Genomic DNA, 19763 nt, shown 5'->3' with positions numbered 1-19763 from the left:
ATACTGAATTTATGTACTTAGGGCTTTAGAGATAATCTAAAGTGATGTGCTTAGACTGATGCCACAGACATGGAGAGATGCTGCAATGGAGTTAGAATGATTATTGTTACTGCTGCTTTTATTGTTATTATAATCATCATTGCTTTAAAGGTAGAATAACACATTACTTAACTATATTTCATGTACATTTTCACTGAGGAAACAGAAAAGTAAGGGAGCTAGAAAAGAGAGCTGAGAGCTATGAATTGTGTCAGTCTTATGTTGGGCTCTGAGCTCTATCACACCCATGATCACCATGACAACTCAGTGAGGCAATGTCTTTATCCCCTTTCTACAAATCCAGAAACAGACAGAGAAAGATGAAGTATTCACCTGTCCAGGACTTATCACTGTTCAGTGATGGAAGTGGTCTCAATCCTGGGTATGGTTCAACAGCGTAGCCAGTGGAAGTCAGCCCAGTTTCTTGTTTCTAACATTAAAGAAAACACCCAATCAAGCATTTTAGCAACCCAGAAAAAACTCAGGTCACACTATCAAACCACTTGCTGAATCAAAATACTTGAATGCTATAATTTCAATGGACCAAAAGGGAAGCAAAAGAATTTTGTGACTTAAGGAATAGCATGGAGACAGTGAAGTGTGCACTAGAACCATAAATATAAACGAATCATGGTAAATAAAGCTCTAAAGAGAGACTAAGGCCACATTACATTAGGTCTTAAATGTGAAAATGAAAAGTTATGTTCAAACAAGACCGAGTTTCCATCAAGAGTTAAATGGTGACCCACATGGTCTAGCTATTGTGAAGAACACAAATGTGATACATAAGACATTTCTCAGCCTTCAAGAAGTTTTCAGTTGTCTAAGAAAAGTAAAACTACACACATGACAAAATTAGGAAAAGAAACAATAGAAAACCATTAAAACATTATAGAATTAAAAAATTATTATCAAGTCCCAAGACTGCTCGTGGTTCCTCTGCTCCTCTGTGGTTTTATTTTATCTCTGTCAGAGCACTTATTACTAAATTATGTCTTAGCTACCTGAACTTTGTCTTTTTGTGTATGTATCTATTGCACATAATTATGCCTGGTACATAATGGATATTTTGCAAATTCCAAATTGTGTGGTGAAAGATGAGAGTTTGCTAAGACATTTTCCATCAAACTCTCCTTCTGTAATTTACTCTAAAGGGAGTAATATTCTATGACAAAACAGGTTGGAGAAACTCTATATACTGTACCTTTCTCTCCTTTGTGAGCCATAATGCATGTCAATAACTCTGCAAAATCTTTCTCTAAAAAACCTGATTAACTATAATTTTTCAGACATCCTGTTAAGAGAACACACGTTAGAAAAATGTGGCTACTGATAGTAATTGTCAATATTCAGAGGGCGTAAGTTGTCAGGAAATGGTTCTTGGAGGAGGTAAGATCTAAGTACAGTCATGAATGATGGTGCAAGTTTGGCTGAGTCAGGACAAGTGGAGGGGGCAATATAATTGGGGAATAGACTGTATTGATGGAGAAGAGCTGACTTGTAGAGGTTTTCAGGATCTGATGAGCAACTTTGAAATTATTCTCCAGGCAGTAGTGCATCCCTTTCAATTCTTCATTGAAGAACGATGTGACTGGCACTCTTCTGAAGTTATATTTAGTAATTTTCCAGACATACTAGTCTTAACATCCTAATCTAAAATTTTTTCAGTGGAGTCTATACACCCTATCAAGAAAAAGTTTTTCAATAACCCATAAAGTCAGTTTTGAATGTAAGAATTTTAAAATTCTCAATTTTCTAGGCATATTCAAGTAATAAATGAAAACAGGATTTTCTACTTTTTCAAAATACGTTTTTCACAGTAGTAAGACCATCTGTTTTTCAGTGTATACTTTTCACTTATTTAAGCATGGGCTGTGTTTACATAATGTCAAATATGAATAAAGTCTAATGCTTCAGTGGAAACTATGCATGGGGATTTTTAAAGAAATGTTTCTGGTATTAGTCAGAAAATAGTAGATTTTTCTGTCCGCATGACCTGTTTACAGCCAAATTACATAACATAGCTATATTGTTTCACTATGTGTATCAAAGATAGATTAAAAATATGGTATTAATGTTTTTTATTAAAATAAACTGATTTTTATTTACTTCTTTGCTTGGTTGGTTGGTTAACATATTTTACTTGCCTTAGGAAGCCTCCAATAGAATTTCGCAATGTGCAATTTAAATTCATAAATACTTAGTTCTTCAAGAAATACTGAGTAGTATTTGTGTCATATATGGTGCTACATTCTATATGTATCTGCCTTTTCTGACATCATTAACATAAATAACATGCAAACATTCTGAGATCAAATACTGAAACCCTGTTTTTGTTTTGTTTTGTTTTTTGACAAAACAAGAGACTTTATTGGGAACGAGTGCCCTGAAACCCTCTTAAATCTACATCAAATACATAGGTTTACATGTAGCAGAGATGCTGAGCCATGCTCAGTATCAGAGTGCTAATCACAAATGTTAAGACCATTTATTAAATTTTAATTATTGTGTTATATTAATGATACCTTGCTTTGTGTGAGTCCTTTACATTTGTTCTAATGGATATTTATTCTCATCATCAAAACCAGCATGTTAACTTTATGTAATTCACTTATTTGAATTTTATAGGTGGAAGATACAGGAAGATATACATGTCTGGCATCCAGTCCTGCAGGAGATGATGATAAAGAGTATTTAGTGAGAGTGCATGGTAACGTTGACAAAATGTCCTGAAGTCAATCATACACTTATACCTAATTAAAAGGCATAATTTATGGAACATAGGGCAACTATCCAACACATCATAAAACTATCCTTATATACTAGGAAATATGTATTTTGCAAATTTGATTTTTATATTTGGTTCATCATGTGCTCATGGGAGTAGTTTAATGGATTTTTGAGTTATATGTTTTGTTCCTGAACAAGTAATTCATATTCATTGATTTTAAATCATAGAATATAAATTACAGTAAAAATGAAACTAAAAACTATTCATAATCTCATCACACAAGAATAAGACCTTTTTTCATATAAATATTGTCACAGAAATGTGGTCATGCAGCATATAGTATTTAACTTTTTATCTCAGTGGCATGTTAAACATGTTTTCATGTCAAAAAATATATATTTTTATAACATTACTTTTTAGCAATTGCATGATTTCCAATTTTATGAACATGCCATTACTTATTTAATACATTCCTTATTTTTGGCTGTTTCTGTATTTTTACCAACATAAGCAGCGCAATTATAGACATCTTTGTTTAAGTGTGTTTGACTATTTTTACTTATTTTGTTTTCATAAATTTCTATAAATCCACTTTCTTGATTGATTATATGCAAGTATGTGCATATGCGTATACACACATACATTCAAGACCAAATTACCTTCTAGAAAAGTTGGGCCAATTAGACTGTGGCTCGTACTACTTTGACATAGAGCTGGAAATTACTCTTCAAAGAGAGGGACATTTAAAGAACTTAACAGAAGATCTTTATCTCCTCATAGCCTAAATCACTAAGCAATCCAAACTGTAGGACTGGTGTAATGTAGGAGTGTTCCCCTGGCCCCACCAGTCCTATACACAAATTAGACAAATTGACATGTAAATTGTGTATACAGCAGTCACATAAAAAAATATACACTTTTAAAATTGTAGTATAGTTGATTTACAATATTATATTAGTTTCAGGTATACACCATAGTGATTGAAAATTTTTATAAATTATACTCGACTTAAAGTTACTATGAAATATTGACTCTATTCCCTTTATTTTATATCCTTGTAGCTTATTTATTTTATATATAGTAGTATATACCTCTTAATTCCTTACCCCTCTTCTGCCCCCCCTGCATATTAAGAAAAATCTATTTATTTCTGTTTGTTATGATGGACAGAACCTAATTTAGAAGTTTTATAATATGTTCAGAGAAAATTATTACCAAGTGTAGACCTGGACAAAAAAAAAAAAATCCCTTCTTTGGGCCTTAGTTTCTTTACCTATTACATGGTGATAAAATGTGGTTATATTACTTATCCTATCATTCATGTGGCTATTGGAAGAATTTCATTACTTAAGGTACTTAAGTACTGAGTGCAATTTAAAAAATTCACTGTTTGTTATCAGGGTAAGCAGCAGCGTTTTAAATTTATGCTGCTTCTTTCATACAGCAGAAACAACACTGTTGCACACCTAAGATAATCCAGAGCATTTTATATCTCATTTATTAAAAGCCTTTGGTGTACTTGTTTTCACATCTAGTACCCCCTAATATTGCTGGAACTGGTGGGCCCCAGGATTTCACTGTGTTAAGGAACAGACAAGTGACTTTGGAATGCAAATCAGATGCAGTGCCCCCACCTGTAATCACTTGGCTTAAAAATGGAGAACGGTTACAGGTAAGTCTTGCCAAGTTCCACAGATTCATTTTGAGAGAAAAAAAAATCAGCTATAGAGTCCTTCAACATCAGGTTACTAGTTATTCAGCATTGCAGGGCTGGGCACAGAGTCCTTTTGTCAGCCTTCTTTTCTCAGCCTTTGCTGTTGTAGGTAGTCGCTAGTTATGAGTCAAAAGACAGGTATTTTAATTCACATAGTCTGTAAATTGGCCTAAGTCTGTATCCCCTGGAGCTGGTGAATTAAATTTGGATTGAAACACTCACCTGTGTCTTTTCTTGAAAGAAAAGAAACCATCAAAGTCTCAAAAGAACTGACTTGTCTTGCCAAGTCCCTGGGCAAACCTGTTACTGACTTTCCTTGATCTAAACCTGAACCTCAGGAGTGACCCCAATGATCTGTAATTCAGTTCTGTTCAGTCACTCAGTCCTGTCTCTTTGCGACCCCATGGATTGCAGCACGCCAGGCCTCCCTGTCCATCACCAACTCCCAGAGCTTACCCAAACTCATGTCCATTGAGTCAGTGATGCCATCCAACCATCTCATCCTCTGTCATCCCCTTCTCCTCCCGCCTTCAGTCTTTCCCATACCAGGAGTCTAGACTGAAATCTTTGGAAACACAATTACTGGCTCTGTGAGGCTCCCATGCTCTGGTGATACCTGTCTGCTTCCATAAAGTATCACAGCCCAGGATCCTAAGTAGCCTTTTAGGATTGGCTCTAAGCCTTGACTTTGAATGTTCTGTTTTCCTTATCTTAGTAGTTACTTATCCTTCTTTTTCCTCATCCTCTTACTATAACCAATTGTAATACACTGAGTCTAAATAAAAGGAAATTATGTCCCTAATACCTAAGACAGAAAGACTTTAGCCATCATCAAATCACACAAACACTAAACACAGACTGGATTCTGAGAGTTACTAACGTGTTTAATTATCATGCATATCACTTAACAGCCCCATGCCTCAGTTTCTCTATTTATTGTGTGCCTGCTATAATGCTATGCATTGATTGCTCCTGACAATAATCCTGATCCATAAGGAGCTCATAGACTATCTGAAAATATACAGAAATACATCAAAGATTATAGAAAATTGATACTGCTGATAAATTTTATCTTAGAGGGATATACAGAGGGGAAACAGTGGGAAGAAGCAAGTAACCCAGACTGAAAGGTAAAGAATAGCCCAGGGGAGCCTCTTGGAAAGGGTAAGTTCAGTTTAAATGTTGGATGAGAAAGAAGGGGACTCCAAACATAAGTGACAGTATGAACAAAGACATTACAGGAAAAGGAATGCTGTTGTTTCAGGAACTGCAGGTAGCTTGGTATGGTTGAAGTAGACCTTGATTAAAATCCTTTGATGATTCTCCCTAGATTTCAGGATTCAGGTTCAGTTGCCTAGCTTTGCTCATAAAGCCCTTCATGCTCTGACTTTTCCTGCATAGTCTTCTCTCCCATATGTGCATTTCACTCTAGACCACTAGATGTTCAGACAGGGACTGAGTAAATGTTAATGATGGAGAAATCAGGCTAATTTCAGATATGACCAAGTGATGTCAGTACTGGGACAGACTGAATTCAACAGTAAATGAAAAAAAAAAAAGAGATGAGTTGTTTTAGATATTTTGAGTTTGAATTATCTATATATTATCCAAATGGAAGTTCCAGAAAGTTCTAAGAAATACAGGTTCATATTTGCTCAAACATATCTTTGATTTGGTGGTCCTCAATAGTATAGCCTGTTGTTGAAGCCATAGGTTTATATGAGGTCAACCAGAAAGCATGTGCTGTGAGCGGACCTGTAAATGAGAATAACGCCTAAGGCAATATCGACAATTAAAAGGTGAGCAAAGGAAGAAGCGGAGAAAAGTGGGACTGAGCAGGAACACTTGGAGAAATTGGTGTCCTAAAAGCCAAGAAATAGAGAGGGAGCAGTTAACAGAGTTCATGTCAAGATACAAAGTAAATTGTATTTATTGGCTTTGGTAATACACAGATGTGATTCAAGATGTAAGCAGTCTTCAGTAGAGTGATCAAAGTAGAAGACACGTTACAGTTGTTGGGGGAGTGAAAGAAGAGGAAGTGGAAATGACGGTGGACTATTATTTAAATACAAAAGAGATAGTATATTCTTAGTTACTCAAAGAGTTTGAAGATAGAGAACTAAGTGTGTTGAGTAGGGAAAGGATGGGACCCTGGTGACAGATGAAGTGATTAGCCTTGGACTGAAAGGATGACCTTTTTCCACAGAGATGGAAATGCAGGAGGAAGGATGCATCCATATGCAAGATGAGAGGGAGACATTGCAGGCATTTGGCTTTGATTTTCTCAGTGGAGTAGGAAACAGGGTCATCTGCTCAGAATAAGGTTCTGTCGGAGGAAAGAAATCAAATTTGGAAGAACCACTGGCAGTAAATGGGAAGAGAACCAGAGAAAGTTGTAGTGAGACTGAGTAAATAAGCAGAACTTACTGATACTCATGGAAGAAAGACATGAAAATCAACTCGGAACTTTTTATTAGCATAAAGTCCTGCTATACCCATATTGAACTTAAAAATTAAAATATGTTTTGTAGAACTTACCATGTATATTGAAAAAATCACCTGTTCTCATTAGAAATAATAAAAATTTACCGTTAATGGCCCCTGTAGCAATTAAAAGCCTACAGAAAATGTGTGGACTTTAAAGATAAATTGACCTGCACTGTACATCTTAGTGTTAACAACTTTTTTCACTAGAAATATATGTTTATCTGGGACAGAACCCATATGGTAGAAAAATCTCATTTGGACTCTTCCTGAAGTAGATACACTTTGGCACAACCAGAAATCATTAGCTTTTGTTGCTACCTGGCATTTTTTTAAAAGTTTATGAACAATCCTCAATTGGACCTAACAGAGTAGATAGCATTATATTTCAGTATTTCATCTCAATATAGATCTCTATAGTTTCATAATTTTTGGTCCCATGCCTGGACACAAAATACATGCCTAACAAATATTTGTAGACTAAAATCATTTATTTACTTATTTGAAAAATGTTGAAGGATTAATTGTTTCCTTTAAGTTAACCAAAGGTAATTTATTATCAGGAAACTTTCATTTTTAAGTAACAGGCTTCAAACTGTAAACAACTTGATTGGCAGCAGGAGGAAGATATTTATTAGCAATAATAATTGGTGAACTTAAACTTTAGGCATTATCCAAAGACTGTAATTATGTAGTCAAACATCTCTGTCCTTCCTTCTTTATCTCAATTCTGCTTATGTCTTAGATTCACAGCAAGTGGTCCCCACAGGTGGTACAACTGCCACCAGCCTATGTCATCCTCACTATCAGATTCCAGTAAAAATATGCCTTATTCCAACACTTTCAGAAATGTCCTGCAGGGAGCTCTCATGGGCCCAACTTGAAACACTTTTCCATCCTTGAGTGGATCACTGTGGCCGTCACTGTGAAGAACAAGAGACACTGATTGTGCTCTTGCCTTAACTACACTCATAGAGACAGCTCCCAAGAGTTCTCGATACCAGGATAGTAGTAGGGGGAGCAGACAAAGATCCTGGGAGATGGGTATGCTACAGTTCACTATTTAGTTACTTTTGATGATTCTTATTTCATTTTCCTGTCATTTTAATGGTAAATTTTACTTGTTGAATCCAGGCAACACCTCGAGTAAGAATCCTATCTGGAGGGAGATACTTACAAATTAATAATGCAGATCTAGGTGATACAGCCAATTATACTTGTGTTGCCAGCAACATTGCGGGAAAGACTACGAGAGAGTTTATTCTCACCGTCAATGGTAAGAAAGCTTAACCACTGTTTCACACTTTGAAAATTTAGACAGGACATTCAAAGAGATAACATTTTTATTTTTTATGAGCATACTAAACAAATTCTTGTGCTTATCTTATTTCTTTTGACATAGCGTGTGACATTTGTGTTATAGCTATATTCAAACTAACTCAACTTCAAAAATATAATTAAAGATAACATTTCTCTTAGAGAACAATACATGTCCAATTGTTATCAGCATATTCTGATGTTTTGTATCATTCAGATCAGAGCCACTGGAGAAGTTAATACACTAAATCTCTGGGTGACAGGAGAAGGCAATGGCACCCCACTCCAGTACTCTTGCCTGGAAAATCCCATGGACGGAGGAGCCTGGTAGGCTGCAGTCCATGGGGTTGCTAAGAGTCGGACACGACTGAGCTACTTCACTTTCACTTTTCACTTTCATGCATTGGAGAAGGAAATGGCAACCCACTCCAGTGTTCTTGCCTGGAGGATCCCAGGGACGGGGGAGCCTGATGGGCTGCCGTCTATGGGGTCGCACAGAGTCGGACACGACTAAAGCGACTTAGCAGCAGCAGCAGCTGGGGACAAGTAGCTGATTATTTAGTCACTTTTATTGGTGTTGGGGTTTGATTATATATGTGCTAGACAGAGGCTGCCATGGGACTGTAATTTTCTCAAATACAAAATCTAAACACTAAAATTTGCCAGATTTCAGTAATATGACATTGATTTTTTAAAACCGTTCCTCTGATGTTTTAATAGATGAAATTTTACAAGTTGGATGACCCAGGCAGTTAATATCTCTAACACTAAAATTAAAATTCAAGTTTTCTATTCCCATGTGAACTTAGGGATTAGTAAAATACGTGTTCTGAGACTTGCATGATTAATCACAGATGTGTTTTTTTTAAAACAGCCCACTTTCTAAGCTTTATTTAAAGTGAAGTTGTTCCAGTGTTAACATTCTCTGACCATTATTTGACCAAAGAGAAATAAGAAATATCATCTTTAATTTGTATCATACCAGAGCTGATTTTTTTTTTCTTTCTTTACTCTTTTCAAGCCTCTTCCATAGAAAGATTTCACACACCATGAGTGAGTGAGTGAAAGTCGCTCAGTCATGTCCGACTCTTTGCAACCCCATGGACTATACAGCCCATGGAATTCTTCAGGCCAGAATACTGGAGTGGGTAGCCTTTCCCTTCTCCAGGGGATCTTCCCAATCCAGGGATCGAACCCAGGTCTCCTACATTGCAGGTGGATTCTTTACCAGCTGAGCCACAAGGGAAGCCCTCCACACACCATATCAGGGATTTAAAGCCCCGTCCCCACTATTAACTCTTCATTTTTGAGTAAATTTTTAAATAAAATCTTATCTTGAATAAGGTTTTAGGAATTCAACCCCAATTCTATTTATACTAAACTGAATTAGCTGTAGGCAAAGCCATATATTTGACTCAAATCTCAGCTTGTATTATTACCTAATCAGAGTCTTAGTTCAGGCTGTGTTACTGATATAAATGAAATTTTCCACATGCATCTCTTTTACAGTTCCTCCAAGCATAAAGAGTGGCCCCCAGAGTCTTGTCGTTCACTTAAATAAGTCAACTCTATTGGAATGCTTTGCGGAAGGTGTGCCAGCCCCAAGGATAACATGGAGAAAGGATGGAGCTGTTCTATCTGGGAGTCATGCAAGGTAACAGTTCTAGAAAAGGATGAAAAATACTGTAGGGACTGAAATGTAAGTCTTTAAATATTTGATTGAATGCATTATTTGAGTCTTTTCATTCTAAAATCAGTCTCTTCATCTTAATATGAGAATGAAAATACAGTATTTTAAAACTCTAACCCTAATTCCTAAAGGCTTGCATCTAAAATGTAATGATTATAATGTATCCAAGATCATAAGTCCATCTGCTCTACCCCTTTGCAGAATATCCTTTTTTTCTACCAAGGGTATTACAAATTTCTGAAGCAGGAAAAGGACCAAAAATGGATAACTGAGTCTTTTAAAATGCTCTCAGTTAAAATGTGCATAATCAGAAAGACTCATTCAGAGACCTTCACGTGTGATCTTTCTTGTAGATACTCCATCTTGGAAAATGGATTCCTTCATATCCAGTCCGCACAAGTGACTGATAGTGGGCGATATTTGTGTATGGCTACCAATGCTGCCGGGACAGATCGCAGGCGAATAGATTTACAGGTCCATGGTAAATATACATTTATGAACAACATCCAGTCTTAGAGTCAAATATTCTTGGGTTGCCTACATCAGTGAAGTCGTAGCACAAAGACCTTCAGGTCCAGTGCTCTATTATGAACAATCAAGACTCATGGTGAATAGCATTATCATAGCACTATGTAAGTTCAGAGAACCTTATTGTGTTCATAAATGTAAAGTAAGTTATCAGTGATTGATTTCAGTTTGGCAGAGATACTTCAGATGGCATACTGTTGGCTGAACGTGTTTTCTCTCTTACTTGGTGTCTTTGTTTTAGTTCCTCCATCCATTGCTCTGGGTCCTACCAACATAACTGTAACAGTAAACGTTCAAACCACTCTGGCTTGTGAGGCTACTGGCATACCGAAACCATCAATCAGCTGGAGAAAAAACGGGCATCTTCTGAATGTGGATCAAAATCAGAATTCATACAGGTAAGGAAGAATTTACCTGGAAAATTCCACCAGCTATTTAGAAACATATTTTTCAAAGAATTAACATTTTCACATTATCAATGGGGACAGAAAATGTATAAAGTATGAAGAACTAGCTAGTATGTAGAGAGTGTATTATTTTTTTTCTTAGTATTAGTTTTTCAATCTAAAGTATTTTTTCTGAATTATAAGTACAACCTCTCTTTCCATAAGCCCTATGGATAACTGTCAGTGAGCTCTATAGCATTAGATTTCCATTCTGCTGCTGTTTTTAGCACCTTTTGTAATTTTATAATGACAAAGGATAAAAACATCATTTGGCATAAAAGAAAAAGTGCTCTTTAAAAATAATACAAGTTTTAGTTGCAGAATAACAATCAAATTTTATACCTTCAAATACAGTGTATTTGGCAGCATGTGTAAGGAGGAGGAATAGCAGTTTCTCCGGTTTTCTGTACTCTTCCAGCTTTACTACCATTCTTCTTACTCTGACATCATATTTTTAAAGGCTAACCTTAAAAATACTACAGATTTCTGATTCCTTAGATGAGCATCATTTCTTGTATCTAAAGTTAATAGATATCTTGTCAAAAGATTTGCCATGTCACTAAAAACAAGAGTTTTCATAGACCTACCCTTTTAAAAATCGATTCTGTTACATCTGGAAATATGAAATTAGGAGGGTTTCACTTGAAAATCTGTTGTCTCTCTCTCTCTCTCATCCTTTTAATCTTTTGGCATTGGGGGTTTAATGACTTGAAAGCGTACTCAATGTGGAAAATGCCAATGCCCTTGAATTAAAAAGCAGGTCAAATATGTTCCCAAAGAATCAAATTATTCCCATTCATCAGTGCACAATTTGAGGTAAGAAAACAGATATTCTTATTTAAATTACTTTGAATAATGTATGTATATTTACTCAGCCTTTTGTATATTTGAAGTGATTCAGATAACTTTAGTTTTGAGTCTATTTCAAGTTAGACTCTAGTTTATGTACTGTGTATCTCCAAAGTATCTACCACAGGTAAGGAGACATGTGAAGTAGGGAAAGCTGCAAGACAGACTTGCGGTTGCCTATCAGTCAGTGGAAATAATCAAATACCAAACTGCAAAGTTACTGTGAAATTTAGAGGTCATCTATGCAAAGCCTCTGAGATGGTGCCAGGAATGTATTCGGTGGTCAGTGAACAGCAGCTATCATCAGTGTGCTCATTTCACTGTATTTCACCCAGGAGAGCGTGGCTGCTCATGCTATCAGCGTTCAGAAAATGCAGGATTCCCTCTTACGGCAATCATTCCACACCACTGCTTCCTGCAGATGTTGAGGCTGAGGCCCTGTTAACCCACTGCCATATAAACTTAAAAGTTTGATACATAAAATGATGCTCCCCTTATCATTTGAGGAAAGAGTTCCATTTCCTTCAGTTCACAACATGGTACCATGTTGAACCAACTAGAAACATTTATGAAAACTGATATATAGCACCTCATTGCTTTGAAATCTCTTCTAGGCTCCTTTCTTCAGGTTCACTGGTAATTATTTCCCCTTCTGTGGATGACACGGCGACCTATGAGTGCACTGTGACAAATGATGCCGGAGAGGACAAGAGAACTGTGGATCTCACTGTCCAAGGTAGAACCGGCTTAGTATGTGGACTGAAAGTTGTTATAATGATATCATTTCTTCTTTTCACTACTTCACAAAGGGCCTTCCTTTTCCACTTATCAAACATTCACTTTCAATGTAGAAAGAGAAAGATATATGAGTAGGCTTTGGAAATCTGTCAAGATTGGAAATATGTAGTTTTCTTTCTTTTTGTTGTTGTTCTTTAGTTCCACCTTCCATTGCTGATGAGCCTACAGACTTCCTAGTAACCAAACACGCCCCCACAATGATCACCTGCACCGCTTCAGGAGTTCCGTTTCCCTCAATTCACTGGATGAAGAATGGTATCAGACTGCTTCCCAGGGGAGAGGGCTATAGAATTCTATCCTCAGGTAAGACCCAGCCCAGTGATTACACAGATATTGATTGGGTTAGTTACTAATGGATGGCCTTACTTGGACTTTTGTTGCACCAAAATAAAAGAAAAAATACATCGATACTCCTAGGTTTAGGCATGTGGGAAAAAATTCAGTTAGGGTGAGGAGGGGAATGAGGGAAAGGGATAGGAAAAAAACCTAAAAACAAAATAATAAATAATACCTAAAACTGATCTGCATGTATTCAGCATGACCACTTAGAGTTTATGGGGATTTTTTCTAAACCTAAGGTTTGGAAGGACTTTCCTGGTGGCTCAATGGTAAAGAATCTGCCTGTTAATGTAGGAGCTGCAGGAGTCGCATGTTCAGTCCCTGGGTTGGGAAGATCCCCTGGAGGAGGAAATGGCAACCCACTCCAGTATTCTTGCCTAGGAAATCCCATGGACAGAAGAGCCTAGCGGGCTGCAGTACATGTGTGTGGTAGTCAGTCAGTCAGTCATGTCCAATTCTTTGCAGCCCACCAGGCTCCTCTGTCCATGGAATTCTTTAGGCAAGAATAGTAAAGTGGGTTATTTCCTTCACCAGGGAATCTTCCCAACCCAGGGATCAAACTCAGGTCTCCTGCATGCAGACAGACACTTTACTGTCTGAGCCACCTGGGAAGCTCAGTCCCTAGGGTCACAAAAGAATCAGACATAACTTTGCGACTAAGCAACAACCTGGTTTAAAAATTTTACTGGTTGCCTTTGAGTGAACCACACTTCTTTGGCCAAATAGAATGTCCATTCATTTAACAAACATTTAGTACCTCAAATGGGCTATGTACTCCACTAAATTTCTGAGGGTCTAAAACTAAGACAGGGTTCTTGCTTTGAAGTTTTCTATAATTTAACAAGTAAAATTGGGTGGTAAGTGTTATGATGTGGCTATTTTTTGAGGACAGTTGTAAACACCATTTATAAAATTTAAGCTCTGAAAATTTTATATATTAAAGAGAAAAAATAATTCACCTAAGTGAAAGTGCAGGTGAGTCACATTTGTGTTTCTGAAAATTCATCCTGCATTGAGGTGGTACACTGAAGATAAAAAGTAGCAACTAACATCCTGAACATCCTGGGGCTTTATGAGCATATGCATCTTATGCTAAGAGAATTTATTTCTTCAAAAGAAGAAAAATAAAGAAAGATGAACTTGGCTTTCATAGCAAAGTATGTTGGCTATCTCAGAAATCTGCATAGATGGATAGCAAGTAAAATCATAAAATATAAATTAACTGCTCTTCACCACAAAGTACTGTGCTAAGAGAACAGTTTAGAACTTTCTCAGAAAGAAAGAGTTACCCTACGACCCAGCAACTCCACTCCTGAGTATCTACCCAGAGAAATAAAAACATATGTCCACGCAAAGATTTGTATGCAAATATTCATGTAGCAATCTTCTAAATAGCCAAAAATTAGAAGCAGTATAAATTTCCATTAAATGGCTAATGGATAAACAGTGGGAATCACATTACACAATGGAATTCTATTTAACAATAAAATGGAACAAAAATATTGACACATGCTACAACAGATGCAACTCAAAAGCTATGCTCACAGTTGAAGTCAGACACAAAAGATTTCAGTATGATCCCATCTAGGTAAAATGTCCAGAAGAGGTCAGTGTTTAGAGACAGAAAGTAAATTAGTGATCGCTGGGGTTGAGAGTAAGGCAGGACTATAAATGGGGTGAGATTTCTTTTTGGTGTAATGAAAATGTTCTAAAATTAAACTGTGATAATTGCATGAGTCTGTAATATGCCAGGAGTTATTGAATTGTAGATTTAAATGGCTGAAGTTTATAGTCTGAAAATTTGCCTAAATAAAGCTGTTAATGGTGTTTTTTTTTAAAGTTCTATGCTAGGTAGGCACAGGGAATACGAGTAGGACTATAAGCCAAGTACCCCCACGCGAGGGGGACAGAAACACAAAAATCAGAGAGACATGGTTTATCAAACCAGAAAAAGAGGGATGCCCTATGCATGAAATTCTTTGTTCCTTTTTAGGAGCAGTTGAAATACTTGCCACTCAACTAAGCCATGCTGGAAGATATACTTGTGTTGCCAGGAATTCAGCTGGCTCTGCACATCGACATGTGAGCCTTCATGTCCAAGGTATGAAAGGGTACTTATTCATTAAAATCTTGCCATTATCTCTTTAAGTCATATTTTTTCTTCAAAGATGGTCCTGTCTAGGGTCATAAACCACAGTAATACTTTGGGGATATGAAAGCTGGTAGATATTCTTCAGCAGACTAAAGAAAGCATACAGATGAGAAACCACACTGAACAACCTCTAAATTATTTTCATTGAATTTTTACGATCTGTTTCTGATTTTAGTCTTTTCTCTGGAGTTCTTCTAATGGAAACTGGCTACAGTAACAAGACTCAAAAAGCAACGTGATACAGCTGATATGTGCTTTTCCCTGGGGCAATGAAATCACTAATATTTTGGAATTATGAATTCAGACAGGTTTAACCTCACGGCTACTGTAGACATTTATGCCACTAACTAGTGTCCTTGCAACATTTCTGTTGATTGGTTCTTATAGAGCCTCCAGTCATTCAGCCTCAGCCAAGTGAGCTGGACGTCATTCTAAACAATCCCATTTTGTTACCCTGTGAAGCAACAGGGACACCAAGTCCTTTCATCACTTGGCAAAAAGAAGGCATCAATGTCATCAGTTCAGGTACTGTTTCTCTCAAGACAATCATGGCAACTCAGTTTTATAATTCAGAAGTCAGTATAATTTTTTTAACAAAAATAAAAATTCTTCTCACCCTGTTTTTGTAACTATGATGTAGGTAGAAGCCATGCAGTTCTTCCCCGGGGTGGCTTGCAGATCTCCAGAGCTGTCAGAGAGGATGCTGGTACTTACATGTGTGTGGCTCAGAATCCAGCTGGTACAGCCTTGGGCAAAATCAAGTTGAATGTCCAAGGTACGTAAATGTGCTTACATTAGTGTCTATCAAAATTCATATTATGTCAAATAATGATGCTGCCATAGTCCTTCATATTCTTAGTTTACATTATTCTATTTGTTTTCTATTCTATTTCTATTCTGTTACCCTTTTGAAGGAAAAAAATTTAGTGCTCAGGTGGTTTCGGGGCATTATTTGTATGAGAAAACCGAGACATCTCATATTTTAAATTTCTGTGACCTCCACTTGGTACTTCCATTGTAGCACATATTTAAGGTGATTTTCAAAAACCATTCTCTCCATCATGCTACTGTGTACATGTTACAAAACACTGGATTGTAATATCCACTTAAAAATCATAATTGTTTTTAATTTTACAAAATGACAGAAGTTCTGAAACCAAAAAGTAAATCATATTGCAAGTAAACCAACTTGACGGGAAAAAATATTTAAGGAGAGAGTGGTTTTTTTTCATAGTTACCTTACATTTTCTTGATGTAATGTTCATATCTTGCATGCATTGCTTTTGTGGATAAAAACCTGACCTAGGAATGGATTCTGAGCTACTCAGTTCACATTGGCTGATTTGAATTTCCTTGTAGTTTGATTTTCTTAGGGTGAATGAATAACTGTAGTAAAGCTCACTTACTTTTCTGCAGGTTATAAATCTAATTTCCTTGTATTTTTCAACAATTTTAATAAACATTTATTGGGTGTTAAGTGGAAATACATTGAACATTAAGACATAATACTTTTATGGTGCGAAGAAGGAAAAAACAAAACTACCAAATAAATAATCATAAATTCTGACATATGCTAGGCAGAGGTAAAGCAAAAGGCTGAGATGGAGAATAATGGGCAAATATGAGGACCACTTTACACTAGTGGGCAAAGCAGTCTTCTCTGGGGGGCACCATTAGGGCTGAGATCTGAATGATGACTGAGGATGAGCCATGTAAAGGTAGCAGAGTGTCCACGGAAGAGAGGGCAGCATATGCAATGGTCCCGAGGCAGGAAAGGGTAAGAAAAGAATCGTGGCTGACAGCAGTGAACGTGGGAAGGCTGCCAAAATGGAAAGGAGATCAGAAAATAAGGTAGAACCAGAGCATGGAGCACCTGAAAGACTAGAGGAGGGGTAAGATTTTCTCTTCTGTGCAATATTGAAGGCTTTCAATGATTTAACGAAGACTTTTTGGTTTTAAGAAGCTCTCTTTTGCTGATACGGAGAAGGCAATGGCACCCCACTCCAGTACTCTTGCCTGGAAAATCCCATGGACGGAGGAGTCTGGTAGGCTACAGTCCATGGGGTCGCTAAGAGTCGGACACGACTGAGCGACTTCACTTTCACTTTGCCCTTTCATGCACTGGAGAAGGAAATGGCAACCCACTCCAGTATTCTTGCCTGGAGAATCCCAGGGACAGCGGAGCCTGGTGGGCTGCCATCTTTGGGGTCGCACAGAGTCGGACACGACTGAAATGACTTGGCAGCTTTTGCTGGTATGTAAGTAATGATTTAGTGAAAGCTCAAGACTAGATCTGGAAGAACTAGTAAAGTGCTTAGGCCAGGGGTCCCCAACCCCCAGGATCTAAGACCTGATGTTTGGAGGTGAAACTGATGTAATAATAATAGGAATATAGTACACAATAAATGTATTGAATCATCCCAAAACCAGCCCCCCTCCCCAGTCCATGGAAAAATTGTCTTCGAAGAATAGTCCCTAGGGCCAAAAATGTTGGGGACCACTGCTCTAGGCATCTTGTGATGTGGTCTGGCTGGGAGTGGGAGTGTGTGTGTGAGTTACAGGGGTAAATGAAAAAAAGTGGTGGTATCAAGAATTTTTTTGGAGATGTAATAGCCAGGATTGCTGATTAATCAGATTGGGAGGTTAGGAAAAGAGAAGAGTTCATGATGCTTCCTGGGCTTTGGGCTTGAGCAGAGATAGTGCTAGGGGAGGTTCAAGGAGAGGAACTAGTTTTGGAGGAAGGAAAATATGATTTCTGATCATGTTAGATGTGGGAAACTGTTAGAAATCCTAGCAGAGATGTCAAAAAGCATTGATTATTTATGAATTCAGGAATCAAGGGAGAAGTACAGTCTAAGATACAAATTTGGAAGTAATTAGGGTTTTTCAGTCCACAAGACTGGATGAATATTTGGATAGAAAAGAGCCCAGGACTCTGCAGTAAGAGGTCTGAAAAACAGAATGCTAAAAAGAATAACAAAGGAGAGGGAAGAGATGACAGAGGAAAACTAGATGGAGTCTAGGAGAGGATAGTGTTTCAAGAAGGAGTAGACAGATTTTTTTTTAATGCAGTTCAGTCGCTCAGTCGTGTCCGACTCTTTGCGACCCCATGAACTGCAGCACGCCAGGCCTCCTGTCCATCACCAACTCCCAGAGTCCACCCAAACCCATGTCCATCGAGTCGGTGATGCCATCCAACCATCTCATCCTCTCTCGTCACCTTCTCCTCCTGCCCTCAATGATGCCTTTCCTAGCATCAGGGTCTTTTCAAATGAGGCAGCTCTTTGCCAAAGTATTGGAGTTTCAGCTTCAACATCAGTCTTGCCAATGAACACCAAGGACTGATCTCCTTTAGGATGGACTGGTTGGATCTTCTTGCAGTCCAAGGGACTCTCAAGAGTCTTCTCCAACACCACAGTTCAAAAGCATCAATTCTTTGGTGCTCGGCTTTCTTTATAGTCCAATTCTCACATCCATACATGAACACTGGAAAAACCATAGCCTTGACTACTGCTGCTGCTGCTGCTAAGTCGCTTCAGTCATGTCCAACTCTTAGCAACCCCATGGACTGCAGCCTACCAGGCTCCTCCATCTATGGGATTCTCCAGGCAAGAGTACTGGAGTGGGCTGCCATTGCCTTCTCCAATAGCCTTGACTAGACGGACCTTTGTTAGCAAAGTAATGTCTCTGCTTTTTAATATGCTAGGTTGGTCATAACCTTCCTTCCAAGGAGTAAGCGTCTTTTAATTTCATTGCTGCAGTCACCATCTGCAGTGATTTTGGAGCCCGAGAAAATAAAGTCTGTCACTGTTTCCACTGTTTCCCCATCTATGTGCCATGATGTGATGGAACCAGACGCCATGATCTTTGGTTTTTGAATGTTGCATTTTAAGCCAGCCTTTTCACTCTCTTCTTTCACCTTCATCAAGAGGTTCTTTAATTCCTCTTTGGTGTCATCTGCATATCTGAGGTTATTGATATTTCCCCCCACAATCTTGATTTCAGCTTGTGCTTCATCCATTGGGATCATATAAAAGAATTAGTGAGGATTTTTTCTTTCACTAATTGATTAAAATTACATGAGCAATTATGGGACAAAGAAACACATTAAAACAACTGATAGGATTTCAGTATTCCAAAAGCAGAGATAACTGCATACTCTAGAAGCATGAAAAACTCTGAATAGACTGTCTCTTTTCAAATACAGTATGTAGGGACTTCCCTGTTGGTCCAGTGGTTAAGACTCCATACTTCCAATGCAGGAGGCATGGGTTTGATCCCTGATTGGGGAACTAAGATCCCACATGCCATGCAATGGGAACAACAACAAAAAAAAAATCTCCAGCAGATATAGTATGTAATAGCAAGCAGAAAATCAACTAGATAACTTTGGTTGATATAAATAATTTTAAGTTATTCATATTTTTCACAACTTGTTGATTTTATTTACTCATTACCATTATGTATGTGTGTGTGTGCGTGTGTGTGCATACGCACTCAGTCATGTCTGACTCTGCAACCCCATGGACTGTAGCCCACCAGGCTCCTCTGTCCATGAAATTTTCCAGGCAAGAAAACTGCCATTTTCTCCCCCAGGAGATCTTCCTGAACCAGGGATCAAACTCACATCTCTTTTGTCTTCTGCATTGCAGACAGATTCTTTGCCATTGAGCCAT

The 19763-nt window shown here is 37.7% G+C and overlaps 1 protein-coding gene across 1 annotated transcript in view; it reads left to right on the top strand.

The window, feature by feature from the left end:
- Window positions 1–19763, top strand: part of HMCN1 (hemicentin 1) — a 521571-nt gene that overhangs the window by 421156 nt on the left and 80652 nt on the right. Inside the window, exons 70-80 of the mRNA XM_081492191.1 lie at window positions 2668–2749; window positions 4306–4442; window positions 8103–8244; window positions 9795–9939; window positions 10329–10456; window positions 10745–10901; window positions 12413–12534; window positions 12735–12899; window positions 14929–15036; window positions 15475–15612; window positions 15728–15862. Of these exons, the coding sequence (XP_081348317.1) occupies window positions 2668–2749; window positions 4306–4442; window positions 8103–8244; window positions 9795–9939; window positions 10329–10456; window positions 10745–10901; window positions 12413–12534; window positions 12735–12899; window positions 14929–15036; window positions 15475–15612; window positions 15728–15862 (1459 nt within the window). The remainder of the gene's footprint in view (window positions 1–2667; window positions 2750–4305; window positions 4443–8102; window positions 8245–9794; window positions 9940–10328; window positions 10457–10744; window positions 10902–12412; window positions 12535–12734; window positions 12900–14928; window positions 15037–15474; window positions 15613–15727; window positions 15863–19763) is intronic.

This window comes from Giraffa tippelskirchi, chromosome 5, assembly GCF_054371585.1.
Source record: "Giraffa tippelskirchi isolate mGirTip1 chromosome 5, T2T-mGirTip1v1.2.pri, whole genome shotgun sequence".
In the NCBI taxonomy this organism is placed as follows: domain Eukaryota; kingdom Metazoa; phylum Chordata; class Mammalia; order Artiodactyla; family Giraffidae; genus Giraffa; species Giraffa tippelskirchi.
The sequence above is the reverse complement of the archived record's forward strand: the minus strand, read 5'-3'. Positions and strand labels throughout refer to the sequence as shown.